Raw genomic sequence first — 16,701 nt, forward strand, 5'->3', positions numbered from 1 at the left:
GGATGTTGAGTGGAGCTCTGTTTGTCCTGTCTTTGTTTTTAGAAGCAACTTGTTTTGGTTCATGACCTATCTAATTTGTGGTGACAATATGATGTCCTGTTCTGCATCCTGCTTCAGATTTTACATATGAATCAGATCACTGTTTCATCATCAATCAGATACTGGATGACTCTGTTTTCCTGATGAAACAGTACGACTGGTAAATGAAGTTGCAGTAACATTATCAGTAACCGTAGCCGTCTGGTACTTGCCCTTGCTTTCCGACGATAGATTGCATTCTCACAAGTTATTTGCTCCTTATTCTTTGGGAAAACAGTCTTTCATGGCATTTGCCCTTGCTCCTTATTAAGTTGCAGTATCTCGGTCCCATTTGTTGTAGCTACAGCATGAAACACGAGTTTTATCTCGAATTCCGGTGGAATTTTTGCATATTTCTTCTGAGATGGAAACTGAATGGATTTCTGATGCTACAAGTGAAACGCAAACTGAACAAGCATGGGCCAATCGTTCTGATGAACTGGGCCGTAACATTTCAAATTTTAACGGCCCAGCCCAATGTTTCCCTTCCCTTCACTCCCCTCTGTCTCCCACGGTCCCACCGGGCCACCGACGATCTGAAAGCCCTCGCCGTCGCTTGCCCGCTGCGCATGCTCGCCCTCGGCGAGTCCGGCGATGTAAAACCTCGCCGGGGAAACCGGGAAAGCCATCCGAATCTCCGATCCGCCACCCGTCTCTACCTCCAAAGACGACCCCCGTCTACCTGCGGCGTGCCTCCTTTGAAGAATCCCTCTCGGCGTTTGTGCAGCCAGGCAAGGCAACCCAGGGTATGCGCGAGTCGGTTCCCTGCCTCCTCGCTTCTCTGACCGGCCGCCATTGGTCGTAAGTCCCCGGCCCCTATCCCCTGATATTCGTGTCCTTCTGAGGTGGCCTGATTAATTTGGTATGCGGGTTTGATTGACATATACAGACCATCTCATCTGCATGACAACACTGTTCGTTCTATCTGGATTGTTTTTTCTAATGAAAATGAGAATTCAAATCGGTGGATATTATGTGCTGATATTAGCCATAGTTTATGATTGCTAGGTGGCCAGCCCTTTACTCGTTAAATCACTCACTAGAACGTAGGAATTTCAATGGAAGTCTGCAGATTCTTCAGGAAAAAGTAGAAATCCTGGAAGGATTTTTTGCCTTCTTGCACTAGTTAGTATATATAATCAACATATCTGGAAAGTAAAATGAGAATTCCTAAGAACTATATACTACTAGGTCCATTTTTCTTTAAGAACTATATATTACTAGGTCCATTTTTATTTAGTCTTTACCATAATTCTATATATTCAGGTTGGTTGCAGTTGCCTTCTCAAATTCCATGTGTTACTTTATGCTGCTGCTTTTGTCACCAGGAGTTTACGGATGGTTATTTTTGTTGTTTACTGTTAACTTTAAGCTTGAACCATGACTAGAGGCTCATGTTGGGTTTCAACTCTAGCCTACCTCAACTTGCTTGGGACTAAAAGGCTTTGTTGTTGTTGTTACTATTAACTTTAACTTTGTTATAATAACCTGAAAACTAAAACAGAGATAACATGTACAAAGATTTTGAAACCCCCATCCCAAAGTACAAACTTGTAGCTGCCTATCTATATCTATATACTATAAAAGAGTCAATACAAGTGTTCGAACAAGGATGCGTGTTTTCATAGTTATGTTTATTGTTTACTGTTAACTTGGCTAAAACTCTGAATCCTCGGTCACTTCTTGTTATTTGTGCAGTCTTCTTGCATGATGATGGGCACACGATCTTCACCTTGGCCAGACCTTCAGCCGGAGCTTCTGGGTCTGGTCCTTAAGAGGCTCCCCTCCTTTGCTGATCGTGTTTGTCTAAGAGCAGTCTGCCGCACATGGCGCTGCAATGCTCGACTTGAGCCCCTGCCCCCACCGCTCCCCTGGGTGGCCTTATTTGATGGGACCTTCCTCAGCATTCCAAGTGGTGAAATTCACCGTATGCCTGTACCGCGTGGTGCTTCTTGCCATGGTTCTGTGGACAACTGGTTCTTCCTCGTTCACAATAATGGTCGGTGCTCATTGATGAACTCTTTCTCCAAGGCTAAGTTAGAGCTTCATAACCTTACCACTATTTGGCGTCATGAGATGAGGACCATGAGGTATAGGTATGCCTACTCTAGAAATTCATTTCTCTATAAGTTGGCGGTGCCCTCATCCGTGACCTTGACACCAGATTCGCTTTTTGCTGCGTTTACCACGGACAGCTATTTTCATGGTACAATTTCTATTTGCCAGCCCCCAATTGCCACCGACACAGTCAGCAACAAAGATATTGAGAGCATCGTTGATATTGTGTTCTTTGATGGAAAGCTGTATGCTCTCAATATGTATGCAAATCTATTTGTCTTGGAGATTGGCGAGGGCCACAAAGGCAAGCCAAAAATATCAGCCACCAGATGTATAGTTGACTCCATTGAGGCTTCAAGGAGATGTACCTACGACGAGAGGTGCACATATGTAAACTTCAATTATCTGGTTGAATCTGATGGTAAGCTGTTGCATGTGAGGAGGGATGTCGCAATATTGGTCCCCATAACAGATGAGCATGTGGTGCGTGCACGTACTGTTTGGTTTGATGTCTTTGAGGCAGACTTGACTGCAGATTCTTGCCGTAAGTGGAAGACAGTCGAGACATTGGGAGGCCAAGCACTCTTTGTTGGCAGATGCTCCAAGTCCTTCCCTGCTACAGACTGTTGGGTTCAGGAGGACTGCATTTACTTCATTTCCGACTATCTCAAGTCAGAACCTCGTGTGGATCCTCTCTGTGATTCTGGTGTTTTCAACATGAGAAATGGGAAGATCACACCATTGTTGCCCGAGGCTGTGGTGGTGCAGACACAAGGTGGTAGAAGAGGTCGTCAAACATGGTTTTTCCCTTCTGAAGCTATGTAATCCGCTTTCCACAAAGCGTGCTTGTTATTTTGGGTTTCTCATATATATCCTGAATTGGAGACTGGACTCTGCCTATCAGTATGTTGGTGATGGGTCTCTGCCCACAAGGCAAGTATGACCTTGATGAGATATGCCCCCAAGACAAGTCTTGCTTTGCATCATGTTTCAACTTTTTTTTTTAATTATTATCTGGCTATGCCGTGTTTTTCATTCACTTGTAACATGTAAGCTCAGCAACACTGAAATAATAGACGTTTTCAGCTGAATGCTTTTTTCTCACCGTTTCCATCTTCTAATTTGTCTTGTGTCCTATTGTATGTGATGCATGCTGCTTCCCCGGTGCTACAGTGAGATTTGATAAGCAGAGCTGGCAGTTATGTATGTATATGTTGAAACTAGAAGGAATACTTCATATCAGGAGTGCAGCATCAGTATCGTTGGAGTCACACTGCCATGGACCATTTCTTCAGAAAATTATCAATACTGAACTGAGTAGCTAGTCTTGTGTTGTGAGCTGTTTCAGCTTTTCTAGGTTTCATTGTGGTGTGTTGCCGGTCCTCTGTGTCTGTTGTGCTATGCCAGTGCGTCTGGCGAAGTGAAACGGTGGATCATTTTGCCAGCTTGCTGGACAATGTTTGGCACGGTCCGTCGCAGCCATGTGTGCGCACGACGCAGCATGAGATTGGAGCTTGGAGGACAGAGGCGGCGGCTGTGCCGTTGGAGTGGCTTGAAGAACGTCAGATAGGGCAGCGCAATCATGTTCAGTACGGGCGCCGGGACCCGGGAGATCAACCAAACCAGACCCGTCTCCAAGACGAGTTGCATCGCTACGATCGTGGACGCCTTGCTCGCGTCAATTGTCTATGTTTACAGAGCTCTTCCATACCTTTTTCTGTCACCACTCCCTCGGCTGAACCAAACAGCACCACACTGCTTTCAGAAAATGCATGTGGAATCAGATCTCTGAAAGCCAGTCATTCAGTAGACAAATGGACTCATCAGCAGACTTCACATTTTTGTGATCTCAGTGGTACTTCAGAGAAGGGGATTTACAAAGAGACGAACCAGTCATTCAGTAGACAAATGGACTCAGCAGCAGAACATTTTTTTTTATTTCAGTGGTATTTCAGAAAAGGGGATTTACAAAGAGACGAACTAAGAACGAGGAAGCATCAGTTGTTAGAATGGCTTCACTATACATGTCATTCATTTCATCTAGTTAAGGTTTCTATCACAACAAAGCAATAGAAACTGAAGTGCACATGAGCCGGCCGCATCTCAGGACCCTTGGCTTGAGTGAATCCTAGCTTGTGCTGTTTTCAGGCGCTCGTCATTTTAGCTTTCTCCCTACTCAGCAGCAGCATACAGTCTTTGCCGAATTTCTGATTGGCTCAAAGTGGCATCAATGCTGAAAATTAACAGAGCAATGAATTAGACTTCTCATATTTAAAAAATGCTAAGGGTAGCTGAGGATCAGGGAGTACTAATACTTGAGCATCAAACATGAATCTTAAAAAAAGGCTTACCAGCACAGAGCATCTCCGCTCCGGGCAGTTTTCTCAGAGATCCAATCTGGAACGAGCTCTTTCAACAGTGCCAGATGCTCCTCAACTTCACCTACAGAAGTATTCATTCAATGTCAGAATCGTTGCAAAAGGTTGAGGCAACAAATGTCTCAGAAAAAAAAAACAGATACAAATAAAAGTTCACACATACTTCTGTCTGCTATCTTAGGACTGCTTGCAATTATCTTGTGGATCAGCTCCTGCTTTGTCATTACAGACCGCTGTCTTGACTGATAGATAAGGAATATGATGTCAAAGGTGCTTGGCAGGGAAGCAATCAACTTCTGCCTTTTAACCTGATCAGCAAACCCAGTTTCCTTCTCCTCCAAAGCCCTCTCTTCCTTCTCTTTCACCTGTAAGCAATACATATGTTATTCTTTGTTCATAATAGAGCAAACAGTCAACTGAGAAATCATTGCAGGTATCGGCAAGGACTTACCGATTGAAGGAGGGATTGTGGAAGAAAACTGAGTAACTCATCATCAGCATCAGCACCAGATATGCTTGCACTTTGGTTCTCTCCATCCATACTAGTATCCTTTGTTGGAGTGGTAAACAACTTTGCACGAGCTGATCTCTTTGCCATTTTCAGAGGCGGAGTGTCATAACCTGTGGCAGAGATCGGTCTCTTTGGTGTCCTGAGGTCTGGCGTAGGCGCCATTAACCTCACTGGTGTAGAGGCAAATTTTGCAGGGGTGTTTTCTAAAACACCAGACTTGTAGACGGCTTCTTTAGCACTTGATGTATCATCAACGCACATGCTGCCAGAAACATCCCGACTGAAGAGGGAAATTCTGCTCAGCGGTGATGGAACAGTGGAAGCAACTTTCACCAGTGGACTGGGTGCACTAGCTGTTGTAGAGCTGATTGGAGATCTCTGTGAAAACCTTCTCTTGAATGACTGTGACATGTGTGACATCACAGCGGTCTGCTGTCCATTGACAACAGATGGCTTGAGTGGGGAAGAAGATTCAAGAACAGTCCTTTGTTCATCCTGGGGTATGCTTGATCTTGTTGGGTTAAATGGATGTGGCAACTCATGCTCTGGAATGTCATCTCCCTGAAATTAACAACAGAGGCAACATTATTATAATCTTTATCTTATTAGAAGAACAAGCTTGAACTTCTGATGAAACAGTAACCAACTGTGAAGCATAACATGGTTTCCTTACCTCAGGGTGCTCCCTGTAGAATTCCACAAGCCTCTGCCTAAATATCCTTCTTAATGCTAGGTATGCTGTTTCCCCCTTCTGCTTCACGACGTTCTCAACAGCACTGACTATGAGGTTCACCTGAAGATCAGGGTACATGCAGCAAGTCGTGTCATCACGCAAAAGGATCTTATTGATGACGATTGCCTCTGGCATTATGTACTTGAGCTGTGCAAGATGGCTGTGGGTAAATCTCCTGTGGACAGTCACAAAAATTAGGTAACTTATAAATACAATAATCCAGCACAACAGTTATCGTATGACTACTTGTGAACAAGATTAATACCGCTCAGTCAAATGCTGAATGCTAGAACAGATGTTGGGGAAAGTGGCCTTGGATCCCTTCATACGGAGCAGCCGGGTGGAACTCTCCAAGCAATTGAAGAACTCACAGAGCATCTCGTAGCTGCAATACCAGTGAAGATATATCATCACCAGAGAAACGAATCGCCCAGTAATTATTTATGTTCTATTGTATTACACAAACCCACAGCTAGATGTTCTATTACATAAATTCGCTGCTATATAACATCCTAAAATCCCCCCTTTTATCGAGAGGTAAACTTCAAATCAGCGTTGGTGAAAACTAAAACGAAATTTGCAAGCAGTTCGATTTCCAAGCGTAAACCAGATCCGAAATCACATCGGGGACAGGGATCTTTACCTCTCCGGCAGCTTGACCTCCGCCTTGCGCTTGACGGGGCTCCGGCTAGACCCGGCGCCAACGCCGAGCTCCCGCTCGGCGGACTCGAGTTCATCCTCCACCGCCGCCTCAGCCTGCGCCGCCGGCCGCCGCAGCCCGAGCGCCGCCCGGCGGATCTCCTTGACGGAGAACGCCACGCTGCGGCCGCGCGCCCTCGGCATCTCCTCCGGCTTCTCCGGCGTCGGGATCTGCTCGGCGGCCGCCGCCGGCGCCAGCTTCTTCGCGGGCTTCTCCGGCGTCCGGACCTCGTCCGCCAGAGCGGCGGCCTCCCTCAGCTTGTGCGGCGGCGCCGCGGCCCTCGTCGTCTTGGCCTTCTTGGACGGCGGGGTGGCGTCCATCTCGATCCTGAGAAGGGGAGGATAGCGCCGTCTCACTGGCTGGTGATTTGGGTCGGGGATTAACGACTGAGGGACCCGGATCAGGACGGTGGATATATACGGCGGGTTACCGGGTGGGTGATGGCGCGAAGATCTGGCGGGAACGGGGGTGGCGCGAAGACCTGGCGGGAACGGAGATGGCGCCAAGGGACGCGGGCGAGGCCACGTGGGCAAGCGAGATGGGGAGGCGTTCGCGCCACTTCGAACCAGACCAGACTACAGTTGTTACCAAAAAAAAAAAAAACTGGACTACGGCCCATGAGCTGTCCCATATTTTATTATTTTACACTGGGCCCAGCCCGATGGTAGGGCCCACAAGCCCACATCTACGGGGCGCGGGCTCTCTGCCTCACGTCACCCTCTGTGCCTCCGCCCTCCGGTGTCCGGTCAGGCTGCCGCCTCGGCAAGACGGCAACGCAAGCCTCACCGGAGAAAAGCCACGATGCACCGAATCCGTCGCCCTGGCTTCCTCCACGCCGACTGCCTAAGCGCCGCCCCTTTGGAGGATCACACTACCGCTGCATTCTCTGCGGATCGCGCTCTACTAGGCAGCTGGGGCACTGGCGGCGGCGGTGGGCCACCGCCCACCGCAGCCCGGCTCGAGCGCTCGCTGCTGGTCTCCGCGGGAAGTTGGTTGCCGGTCCTCTCATCTCATCTCCCCCATTTCATCGCCTCGGTGGTCAGCAGCAGTGAGATTCCATCCCTCCCAGCCTCCCAACTCCCAAGCAAATTCCTAGTAGTAATATTTTACTAAACAAATCTATGCCATTCGTATCATTTGGTGTGCCGAGTTTTCCCCACGCTCCTCTCTCCTCACCTACTCGTTGGTCAGCAATGAGATTCCATTCCTCCTACGCTCTCAGCCTCTCTAAGCATATTCTTACTACTTCACTAACCAAATTTATGCCATTCGGATAGATGTGCCGAGTTTTCCCTATGCCTACATAAAGTTTGATGCTAGCTAGTAGTACATATGTCTCCGAAATTGTCATTTCAGATGGGTGATTGGTGGATGTTGCTTCTAATCGTTGGGTTTAGTTACAATCGTTGGGCTTAGTTACAATGACAAAAGTATATATCATTACTATCACGCATTAAAGGCCCTGTTATGGGGTGGAGATGCCTGCGTATAACCTGTTAAGGGTTACAATACACATATACAAAGACATAAAGTTGAGCTGTCTTTTGCAGCGGAAATTCGTGTAAGTGCAAGCACACAGGTCTTAAGAGTTCATGAATCCGGAGCACACTCAGGTGGCAATTGGAGTTGTTGATATTGTTTTGAGTTTGCACTCAGGGAAGCAATATGTACTGTTTCATGGGATGCAATTCAGAAGGCATATTTTGCAAATATTGCTGATGTAGTGATGTTATTGGACGGTGCTTGTAGCTATTCTGTTTCTTCAACAGTTCCTTTTCCTTGCAGGGGTCTCCTCTTATCCTCAAACCTTCATTCTTCCACGACCATCCTTCCAACTTCGTTGGCCTGCGCATTGGTGTAAGCCGGTGTAGATTTCTGTCCAAACATATATTTGAGTATCGGGATCTGCTCTTCATCGATGCCTGTAAAACGTCTACAGTATTTCTGAAATCAGAATCAATTATAGCAGGTTTCTTGATCCATTCCACCGCAAGCTGGAATCCTGGATACCTTTAAAGCATGCTACAGCATCTTCTGCAGTTGTGCAACGTTGGTTCACCTTCCATGCTGACAGCAGCACTTGCCCAGAGTGATCTCTGATGACAGCACCACTACTCGATGCACCTGAAGAATGTTGGAAAACTGCATCAACACTCAGTTTTATACCCATCCCTCTGGCTGTACAGTGAAGTCCACTTCCTCTCCTCCTTACCATCTATCTTCAGTGTCACATTCCTTTTTCAGTTTCCAGCCACTAGCCATTAGAGATTTGCCTTGCATCTTCAGACCCGTGTCGGATGCTCAGCAGGGATCGCCAATAATAACTGTCAGCGAACCTAACTGATCCAGACACTGATGCTTTACCACTGCCATGTATTGCATCATTCCACATATGCATGCTTTCCAGAAGCAGAATAGTAGATGGGCTCTTTCCTCCGTTTCTGTGTTCTCTAGCAAAATGAGAAACCATTCGGGTCCTGTTCTCAGCAGGTCATTTTCCAGAACTAGCTCCCACTTTTTCGTGAGTTCCTCCCTTAGCAAATTGTCCCAGTCTCGAACATCAGAATGCATGGACACCCACCGTAACCTGCATCTTGTCCTTCTCTCAGTAATCTTCAACAATGGCACCTCGGAATCCAATTGTCCCTCTATATTCTGATATGATCTCCATTTCCCACCCACGGACCCACCAAATTGACCTTTTTTTTCCAGTAAATCCAGCCCATGTTCAATTCCCTTCCAGGAAGGCGATGACTCAGCTGTGAATTCCGTATCAGTTAGTTCACCACTTGATAATACCGTGCTTTTAGCATTAAGAGCGCAAAGATTCCCACCCAATGTCAGTGCGTTTTATCATCTACGAGCCCTGTTTTATTCCATGCAGTGATCAATTATTTTGTATGCAGTTGGTGATTTTTGTATGTATTATTTGAGTTGTGCAGGTGTATTCACACCAATGATTGTGAAAACATGGTAACATCTCCATGCTAAACACGAAACATAGTATATGAATGAAGGTTGAGTGCCATTTCACCATATTTTTAGAACTCTATGACTACAACTGCAACTCTTTCTTTTATTTCTGCAGACCAAATGTCCCCTGAAGAATTTAAGGATAAAACGCAGTCCAGCGAACTCAGAAGTCAAGAACTTAACACTATTGGTTTGAGTGATAGACAGTGCCATACTGCCATGACTCTGAAGCATAGAAATGGTGACAATTTGTGACTCTGAAGAGATCAGTGTTTATGATTGCATCTGTAAAGAACCGTAGAATGAGCTGAGATGTATGAAGAGGTGAAGTGAAAAACAGTTCTATTTCTGTACTTGTGTCCTGATAAATTGATTTTTCCTTCTTCTTTTTTTGCTGCACATTAATGCAGGTGTTCTTTATCCTTGTGTATGCAACTAATAGGATATATAAAAAAAATACCCCCCCCCCCTCCCGGATAGCTTGTAGTTGGAGAGACGTCTAAATTGTATTCTTTATTCAACTCATTGTACCTTATTTTTGTCGCCCATTGAGGTAGAACACACCGACTAGTCGTGTACTCATGTGTCGTTGGCACGTTCGCGTGTTGGTTTCAGATAGGTTTTATTAGTTAGTCAACAGTGTTTTTCTCTCATAATAAACCAGCACCAGTGGGACTTATTAGCCTAGAAACTAACAAGCGAACAGACTCGATGCACACATCCGCAGTCATACTAGTGCTTTTCGTGCGCCTATATAGGATCGATTGAGAACACTTTTGCTATATGTTCAGCCATGTCAGATTTTGATCGTTTTCTGTGCCCTTATCAGTCAGTTTTTTGCTATTGATGACTGCTAAACACTTATTGCAGAGGAAACCTATTGAAAGAAAATAGAAGTTACCCTGTTGTCAACAAATCATTCCCCGAACGTCTTTCGCAAAACAAGCAAGGCCCTCTGTTTGGATGATGTAGTATTAAGAAACCGTGATATTAAGAAATTATAGTTTAAAAAACATAGATCGCATAACTATGGTTTATAGAGAAAAAAAGGAGTGATCTGGAGCGCATAAAAAAACTACTCCTAAAATGATAATTATATTTTAAACAGAGAAAAGTCAACTTATAATTTTTTTTACTAACAACTACCAAATTATATCAAAGTTTAGAACATGTATATCAATGGATTTGTATTTAAAGTGTATTTGAGATTATATTGATTTTTTTAGCAAAATGATAATATATAGTAAGAGAAATTAACAGTGAAAATAGTTTTTGATTGAATTTTTTATAATCAAATGCGCTTATCATTTCTGAGCGGATGGAGTAGTTTTCAAAACTATTAAATCTCTTGCATACAAACTCACGCCGCTCAAAAACAAATTCTCTGTTTTTTTTAGCAGAAATTCTCTGTTCTCTGAGATAGAGAAGTCAGCCCGGTGCGATGCGAGTCCTGCGACCCAACCGGCCAACTACCCAGGCGCCCACAAAGCCCACTATCCTGAGGCCGGCCCACTCGTGTGGCCGTCTAGTCTTCTGTTCCAGCTCCCCAAATTGGGCCAAACCCTAGGCAGGACGCAACTCGCAAGACAGGACGACGCGGGCGGCGCCACGGTGGCCGGCGGGCGCAGTGAGGGAGGGCCAAGCCGCCAAGGTAGGCGGCGGGCTGCGGGACAACGCGCGCGAGATCTTGCTCGCCATCGCGCTCCCGCGGGACGACACGAACGAACACAAGACACAAGGGGAGGTACGTAATGCTCTGGCATCACAAGGATCGACCTTGAATGTTGACGCCATCTGATGATTGCTACGGAGTACGAGACAATATGTCCCAGTTTATCAGAATTATAGTACACGCCAGGGACCCGATCTGGATAGGAGGAAGCAGTGATCTAGCTAATTTTGTGTAGTTTGAATATTGGAATGCTCGCTTTAGCATGTCAGAGCAGACTTCTATTAGTGAACGATTGCCATTTGGATGAACGGAGATACTTAATTGTTGAATATAGAGTAGTATCAAAAAGTTAAAGATCCTGTACCTTCTATTAGTAATTTTTTTTATTGAACATGTTTTTGCTTCGGAAAAGGGAATACCCAAATCCAAATCCTGGCACCACCACCTGTTTGGAGCACAGGAGTGTAGAAATCCTGCAAGAATCCAGCAAAATTACAGCCGTCCAAATAAAGATGGGGGTTCTTTACTTTGGAGTTTGCTAAACCCTGAGCTTATCTTTCTGCTATCCATGACTGTGTGCTGCCTTGTTGAATATTACACGGTTCTATTTCACTCATGTTAGTTACACGTTGTCAAGTCTGTTGTTTGTTAACTCTGATTCTATCTCATTTCTTCTCAGGCTTGCACTTTGCATGATGGAGGCACAATCTTCATCGTGGCCAGACCTCCAGCCAGAACTCTTGGGACTTGTCCTAATGTGGCTTCCCTCCTTAGCTGATCGTGTTCGACTAAGGGCAGTGTGCCGCCCATGGCGCTCCAATGCTCTGTTGCAGCTACTGCCACCTCCGCTTCCATGGCTCACCCTGCTTGACGGAACCTTCCTGACAATCCCAGATGGTAAAATTATCAGAATGCTGGGATCAGATGATGCCCGTTGCTGTGGTTCTGCTGATGACTGGCTCTTCTTTGTGCATCATGATGGTGGGTGCTCATTGATGAACCCTTTCTCCAAGGCCACACGGAACCTTCCTAAGCTAGACATCAAGTGGTTCAATGCAAGCTCCAGCTATAATTCTTATTTTACTAAGCTGGCAGTGCCCTCGCCCATGGAATCATCACCAGGTTCCCTTGTTGCTGCGTTGATCTTGGGCAGTGGCAGTACAATTCGTATATTCCAGCAATCAATTGGAACCTACTTGGCCATAGAGAGCAACCTCGGTCGTTTTAACCACCTTTCTGATATTGCTTTCTTTAATGGGAAGTTGTATGGTGTTGATCTTCACTGCGAGCTCTCAATATTTGAGATTAATTGTGGTCTTGATAGTGAGCCGACGATATCATCTGTCAAATGCATAACTAAAGGGGGCACACCCAGTGCCGGAGGTACTTCGAATCCACGACCTGGTGACTCAGTGAGACAGCTCTCACCACTGCACCAGGCCTGCCCTTCATCAAATGCATAACTAGGCCTACTAAAAGACTTGCACTGCCCCAACCTTTGCCCCATGGGAAATTGTACATGCAGATGAGTTATCTAGTTGAATGTTGTGGTAGGCTATTGATGGTGATACGGACGGTTGAGTGGGATTGTGCGTTAAGTCATGGTCCTAGTCAGGGTGACCGCACTGTGGCATTTGAGGTCTTTGAGGCAGACTGGAGCGCCAAACCAAGCCAATGGAGATGTGTCTCTAAGTTGGGTGACCAGGCACTCTTTGTTGGGAAGCATTGCTCCAAGTCTTTCCCAGCTGGAGGGTGCACTGGAATTCAAGAGGACTGCATACACTTCATGTGTGACTACCGTCCAGCTTGCCTTGCTGATGATCCTCTTCGGAACTCTGGTGTGTACAACATGAGAAATGAGATCATCACTCCTTTGTTATCAGAGACTGCAATTACTCCACAGCATAGTGGTGGTCAGGGGCGCCCAACGTGGATATTCCCTCGTGATGCTATGTAATCGGCCCAACTTTGCTTTGCTGTTTTGGGATTGAGTATGCACTCTTAAATGTTGCTCAATGTTTTTTATTTTGTTTAGTCACAATTTGTTTACTTATGGTGATGTTTTGTGGCAAGGATAATTTCCTTTCACAGAATGTTTTGAGCTGGTTGTGGACTATATATTTTTCTCTCTTGGTATGCCAGTTTGTAGTTTTGTTTTGACATGTAATCAGTGTCTGTATGCTACATATTTGGATCTGACTGCATTTCTTGCTTTGTCATCTATTGTACAGTTCCATCATATTGGTACCCAGTACCCTTGATTTTTTTTATGTTGTTAAGGGAACATGTAATTTTATGATTATTTGGCTATAGAAAAAAATGTGAATTGTGTGAGTTGTCGTTTTAATTGTACTAGTTGATTGTTGCTTGAAAATTTCTAAAGATTCAGGCAACTCCAATTTTTTTGAGCTACAATATCAAACGTTAGCTTCTCCAGTATTCAATGCACGTGTGTTTCACCTTGATGTAATTTTATCTTTATTACGCGGTAAACTAGAGTTATCAAATTACTCGGTAGAACCAGCACAACTTTACGTGGCATTCCCACGAACAACCCAATGGCTGTAAGCCTGTAACCGACTCAAAAGCAGAGTACACACAGCTGGAGCAGGAGATAAGCGCAAGGACAGTGCATCATCAACAACCAAAAAAAAAAAAGAATCTGAGAATTCTCCCGCCAAAACGGAGATCGCCCAGAGGTGCAGAGGGGCATTTCCGTCCTTCACATTGATCTACTTGCTTGCCAAGAGAGCAAAACCCGAGCCCGTTAGGATTTTGGACGTACAGGCACGGCACCGTCGCGAGCGGCGCTCTCCGCTCTGTGCTGTGGCCTCTGGCGATATCCCACTCCACCACCCACTCCGTTTCAGGCTTTCAGCCGCAGCAGCCTTTTCCCTCGCCCGCAGCAGAGCAGCCATGGCGGCTCCGCCGTTCCACCTGCCCCTCCTCCTCGCCTTTCTGCTCCTCTCCACCGCCGCCGCCGCCCACTCCCAGCATCTCCACCTCCAGCACCACGGCCACGGTCCCCACCACCACCACCACCGCTACCCGTCCACGATGACGGCCACCGCCCGCCTCGATACCGCGCCGTCCATGCACCAGAACCGCATGGAGTCGGCGTCGGAGGAGACCCGCCAGTCGCTGCGCGTCCTCAACCCCTTCTTCACCTCCGTGGCCGCCCAGGCTTCCTCGGGGGAGGACGCCATGGCGGCGATGGGCGCGGCCGCGGCCGCGGACGCGGGGGACACCACGCGGCTCGACCTTCCCTCGCCTCCCCCTCCCCACCTCGCCGCGGGGGATCCGATGCCGCCCTCCCTCGCGCCGCTGCAGCCGCAGGCTGAGGAGGCGGGGTCGTCCGAGTCAGAGCCCGCGGCTCCTCCACCCGTCGTCAACGAACCGTACCGCGACGCGGCGAGCACTCCGCCTCCTCCTCCCGTCGTCGACGAGCCGTACCGCGACGCGACGAGCCCTGCGCCTCCTCTCGTCGTCGACGAGGCGTACCGCGACGCGGCGAGCCCTCCGCCTCCTCCTCCCGTCGTCTACGAGCCGTACCGCGACGCGGCGATCCCTCTGCCTCCTCCTCCTCCCGTCGTCGACGAGCCGTACCGCGACGCGGCGAGCCCTCCGCCTCCCGTCCACGACGACGCTGCGCGGGTGGCGTCCTCGGGCACGGGCGACGACCTCGGCCTCCAGCAGATAGCCAAGGTGCTCGCGTCGCTGGGGTACAACGAGATGGCTTCGTCGGCCACGCTCCTCGCCGACACGGCGTCCGTCGCGGCATGGCCCGGGGCGATCACCGTCTTCGCGGCCCCCGACGTATTCCTCCAGCCCTCCTGCCCCGAGTGCTCGCGACGCCACCTCCTCCTCGACCACATGGCCCTGGGCTACTTCCCCTACACCGAGCTCGCCGCCGCGCCCGCCATGAAGCTCCCGTCAGCCTCCGTCGGCTTCTGCCTCGACGTCGCCGCCCAGCCACAGCGCGGGCCCTTCTCCGTCCACCACGCCAGCCTGTACGTCAACGGCGTCATGGTCTCGGAACCTGAGCTCTACGACGACGGCCGCTACGTCGTGCACGGCCTTCACGGCTTCATCCCGCCGCTCTCCCGCGCCTCCTGCGTCGAGGACGACGCGCATGCGCATCACCACCACCAGGTCCACCTCCACCACTACCGCCGCCACCACCACCTCAGCGCCAGATCGGCAGCCACCTCCGCCGCGACCGCCGCCTCCGTCGTTCGCATCATGATCCGCGAAGCCATATCCCGCCTGCGCGACAGCGGCTTCGGCTTCGTGGCGCTGGCCATGCGCGTCAAGTTCGCCGAGCTGGAGAAGCTGTCCAACCTCACGGTGTTCGCGCTCGACGACCAGGTCATCTTCACCGGTGGAGGCCACGGCTACGTCTCGGCGGTGCGCTTCCACATCGTCCCCGGGCACCGCCTCACCCGCGCCGACCTCCTGCTCCTCCGCCCCGGCACCGTACTTCCCACCCTGGCCGGCGAGGACCAGAAGCTCGTCATCACCCTCGGCACCGGCTCCGCCACCGACGAGGTCCGGATCAACTACATACCCGTGAAGGAACCTGACGTGGTGATCAACTCGCGCGTCGCCGTCCACGGCATCTACCTTCCGTTCCCCCGCCTCCACCTCGCCAACCTCGCCGCCTCGGTGGCCGTCGCCTCCGACCTCCAGACGAACTACAGCTGCGGCGTCGGAGGACCCTTCGGCGACTGCGCCTCCACACCGATGACCTCCGCGACGATCCCAGCTGATCAGGGCTACGGCGAAGGGCAGTGATGCGTGAGCCCGTCCGTTCTCTTCTGAGTTTCTTAGCAACTAGTAGGATTTTGAGCTTGCAGTTTGGTTGTTAGATGAGGGATGAGATTTTGGAAGTCAGATACTCGGATTGATGGATGTTCATGTCATCGCGTGATGAAATGTATCCGCACTGCTGCATGGTGAACGAATTCTTGATGGAACTTTATGCGGCGTTGCTGTTTAACCTGTTTTGCTTGCTTTGGAAAATTACTCATGTTCTGTTCAATTCTGTTCTGCATCTGTTATTCTGTTTGCACTGTTCTGTGGGTGGTTGTTACTGCTACATTGCATATGTTGTCTCTGAACGTCAGTGCTAGCAATGTGTTGATTTACACATTTGTGTTTGATAGATTAAGTTCCAGCAATCTATTGTGATAGTAGTTGCTTGTGGTTTGTTTGGAACATTAAGTCCACTTTATGATACTATAGTTGCCTGCTCTCTGAGGGCCTGTTTGGCATAGAGCTGTTGCGAGCTACTTTATTTGACAAACACTTATTTTCAAAACAGTTTCATTTATGAAGTTGTTTTTCTCCTCCTCTCACAAAGACATGAGTTAGGATGAAGCTGAAAAAAGTAGCTTATCATAGCTCTCTCCCTCATTTCTCTCTCCCATCCATGTATTAAGTTGTTGGTACAGTTTTTCTAACGAGTCTGTCTACTACACAACCATGTGTTTTATACAATTCCAACAGATTAAGATCCAACAGCATCCACCCTTCTTCTACCTTCAGGCAATCGCAAGATCACACATCCACATATCATAGATCACAGGAAATAATTTT

At 48.2% G+C, this 16,701-nt stretch overlaps 3 protein-coding genes and 1 long non-coding RNA gene across 4 annotated transcripts; 3 read left to right on the forward strand and 1 right to left on the reverse strand.

Moving 5' to 3' along the window:
- Positions 1-598: 598 nt before the first annotated feature.
- On the forward strand, positions 599-3,215 carry LOC136529861 (uncharacterized). The gene is made up of 3 exons (XM_066522912.1): positions 599-879; positions 1,777-2,168; positions 2,274-3,215. The coding sequence occupies exons 2-3, from the start codon at positions 1,786-1,788 to the stop codon at positions 2,959-2,961; spliced, it is 1,071 nt and encodes a 356-aa protein (XP_066379009.1). The 5' UTR covers positions 599-879; positions 1,777-1,785; the 3' UTR covers positions 2,962-3,215.
- An 847-nt stretch (positions 3,216-4,062) lies between these two features.
- LOC136529368 (CDT1-like protein a, chloroplastic) lies at positions 4,063-6,818 on the reverse strand. The gene is made up of 7 exons (XM_066522439.1): positions 6,402-6,818; positions 6,024-6,143; positions 5,699-5,933; positions 4,966-5,586; positions 4,678-4,879; positions 4,488-4,578; positions 4,063-4,369 (listed from the first exon to the last, which is right to left on the reverse strand). The coding sequence occupies exons 1-7, from the start codon at positions 6,776-6,778 to the stop codon at positions 4,309-4,311; spliced, it is 1,707 nt and encodes a 568-aa protein (XP_066378536.1). The 5' UTR covers positions 6,779-6,818; the 3' UTR covers positions 4,063-4,308.
- A 4,193-nt stretch (positions 6,819-11,011) lies between these two features.
- LOC136529321 (uncharacterized) lies at positions 11,012-13,354 on the forward strand. The gene is made up of 2 exons (XR_010777255.1): positions 11,012-11,175; positions 11,783-13,354. It is a non-coding gene; the product is annotated as an uncharacterized lncRNA (long non-coding RNA).
- Positions 13,355-13,661: 307 nt separating this feature from the next.
- LOC136525595 (uncharacterized) lies at positions 13,662-15,988 on the forward strand. Its single transcript, XM_066518534.1, has 2 exons — positions 13,662-13,675; positions 13,974-15,988. The coding sequence occupies exons 1-2, from the start codon at positions 13,662-13,664 to the stop codon at positions 15,895-15,897; spliced, it is 1,938 nt and encodes a 645-aa protein (XP_066374631.1). The 3' UTR covers positions 15,898-15,988.
- The last annotated feature ends 713 nt before the right edge of the window (positions 15,989-16,701 follow it).

Source organism: Miscanthus floridulus, chromosome 19, assembly GCF_019320115.1.
Source record: "Miscanthus floridulus cultivar M001 chromosome 19, ASM1932011v1, whole genome shotgun sequence".
In the NCBI taxonomy this organism is placed as follows: Eukaryota; Viridiplantae; Streptophyta; class Magnoliopsida; order Poales; family Poaceae; genus Miscanthus; species Miscanthus floridulus.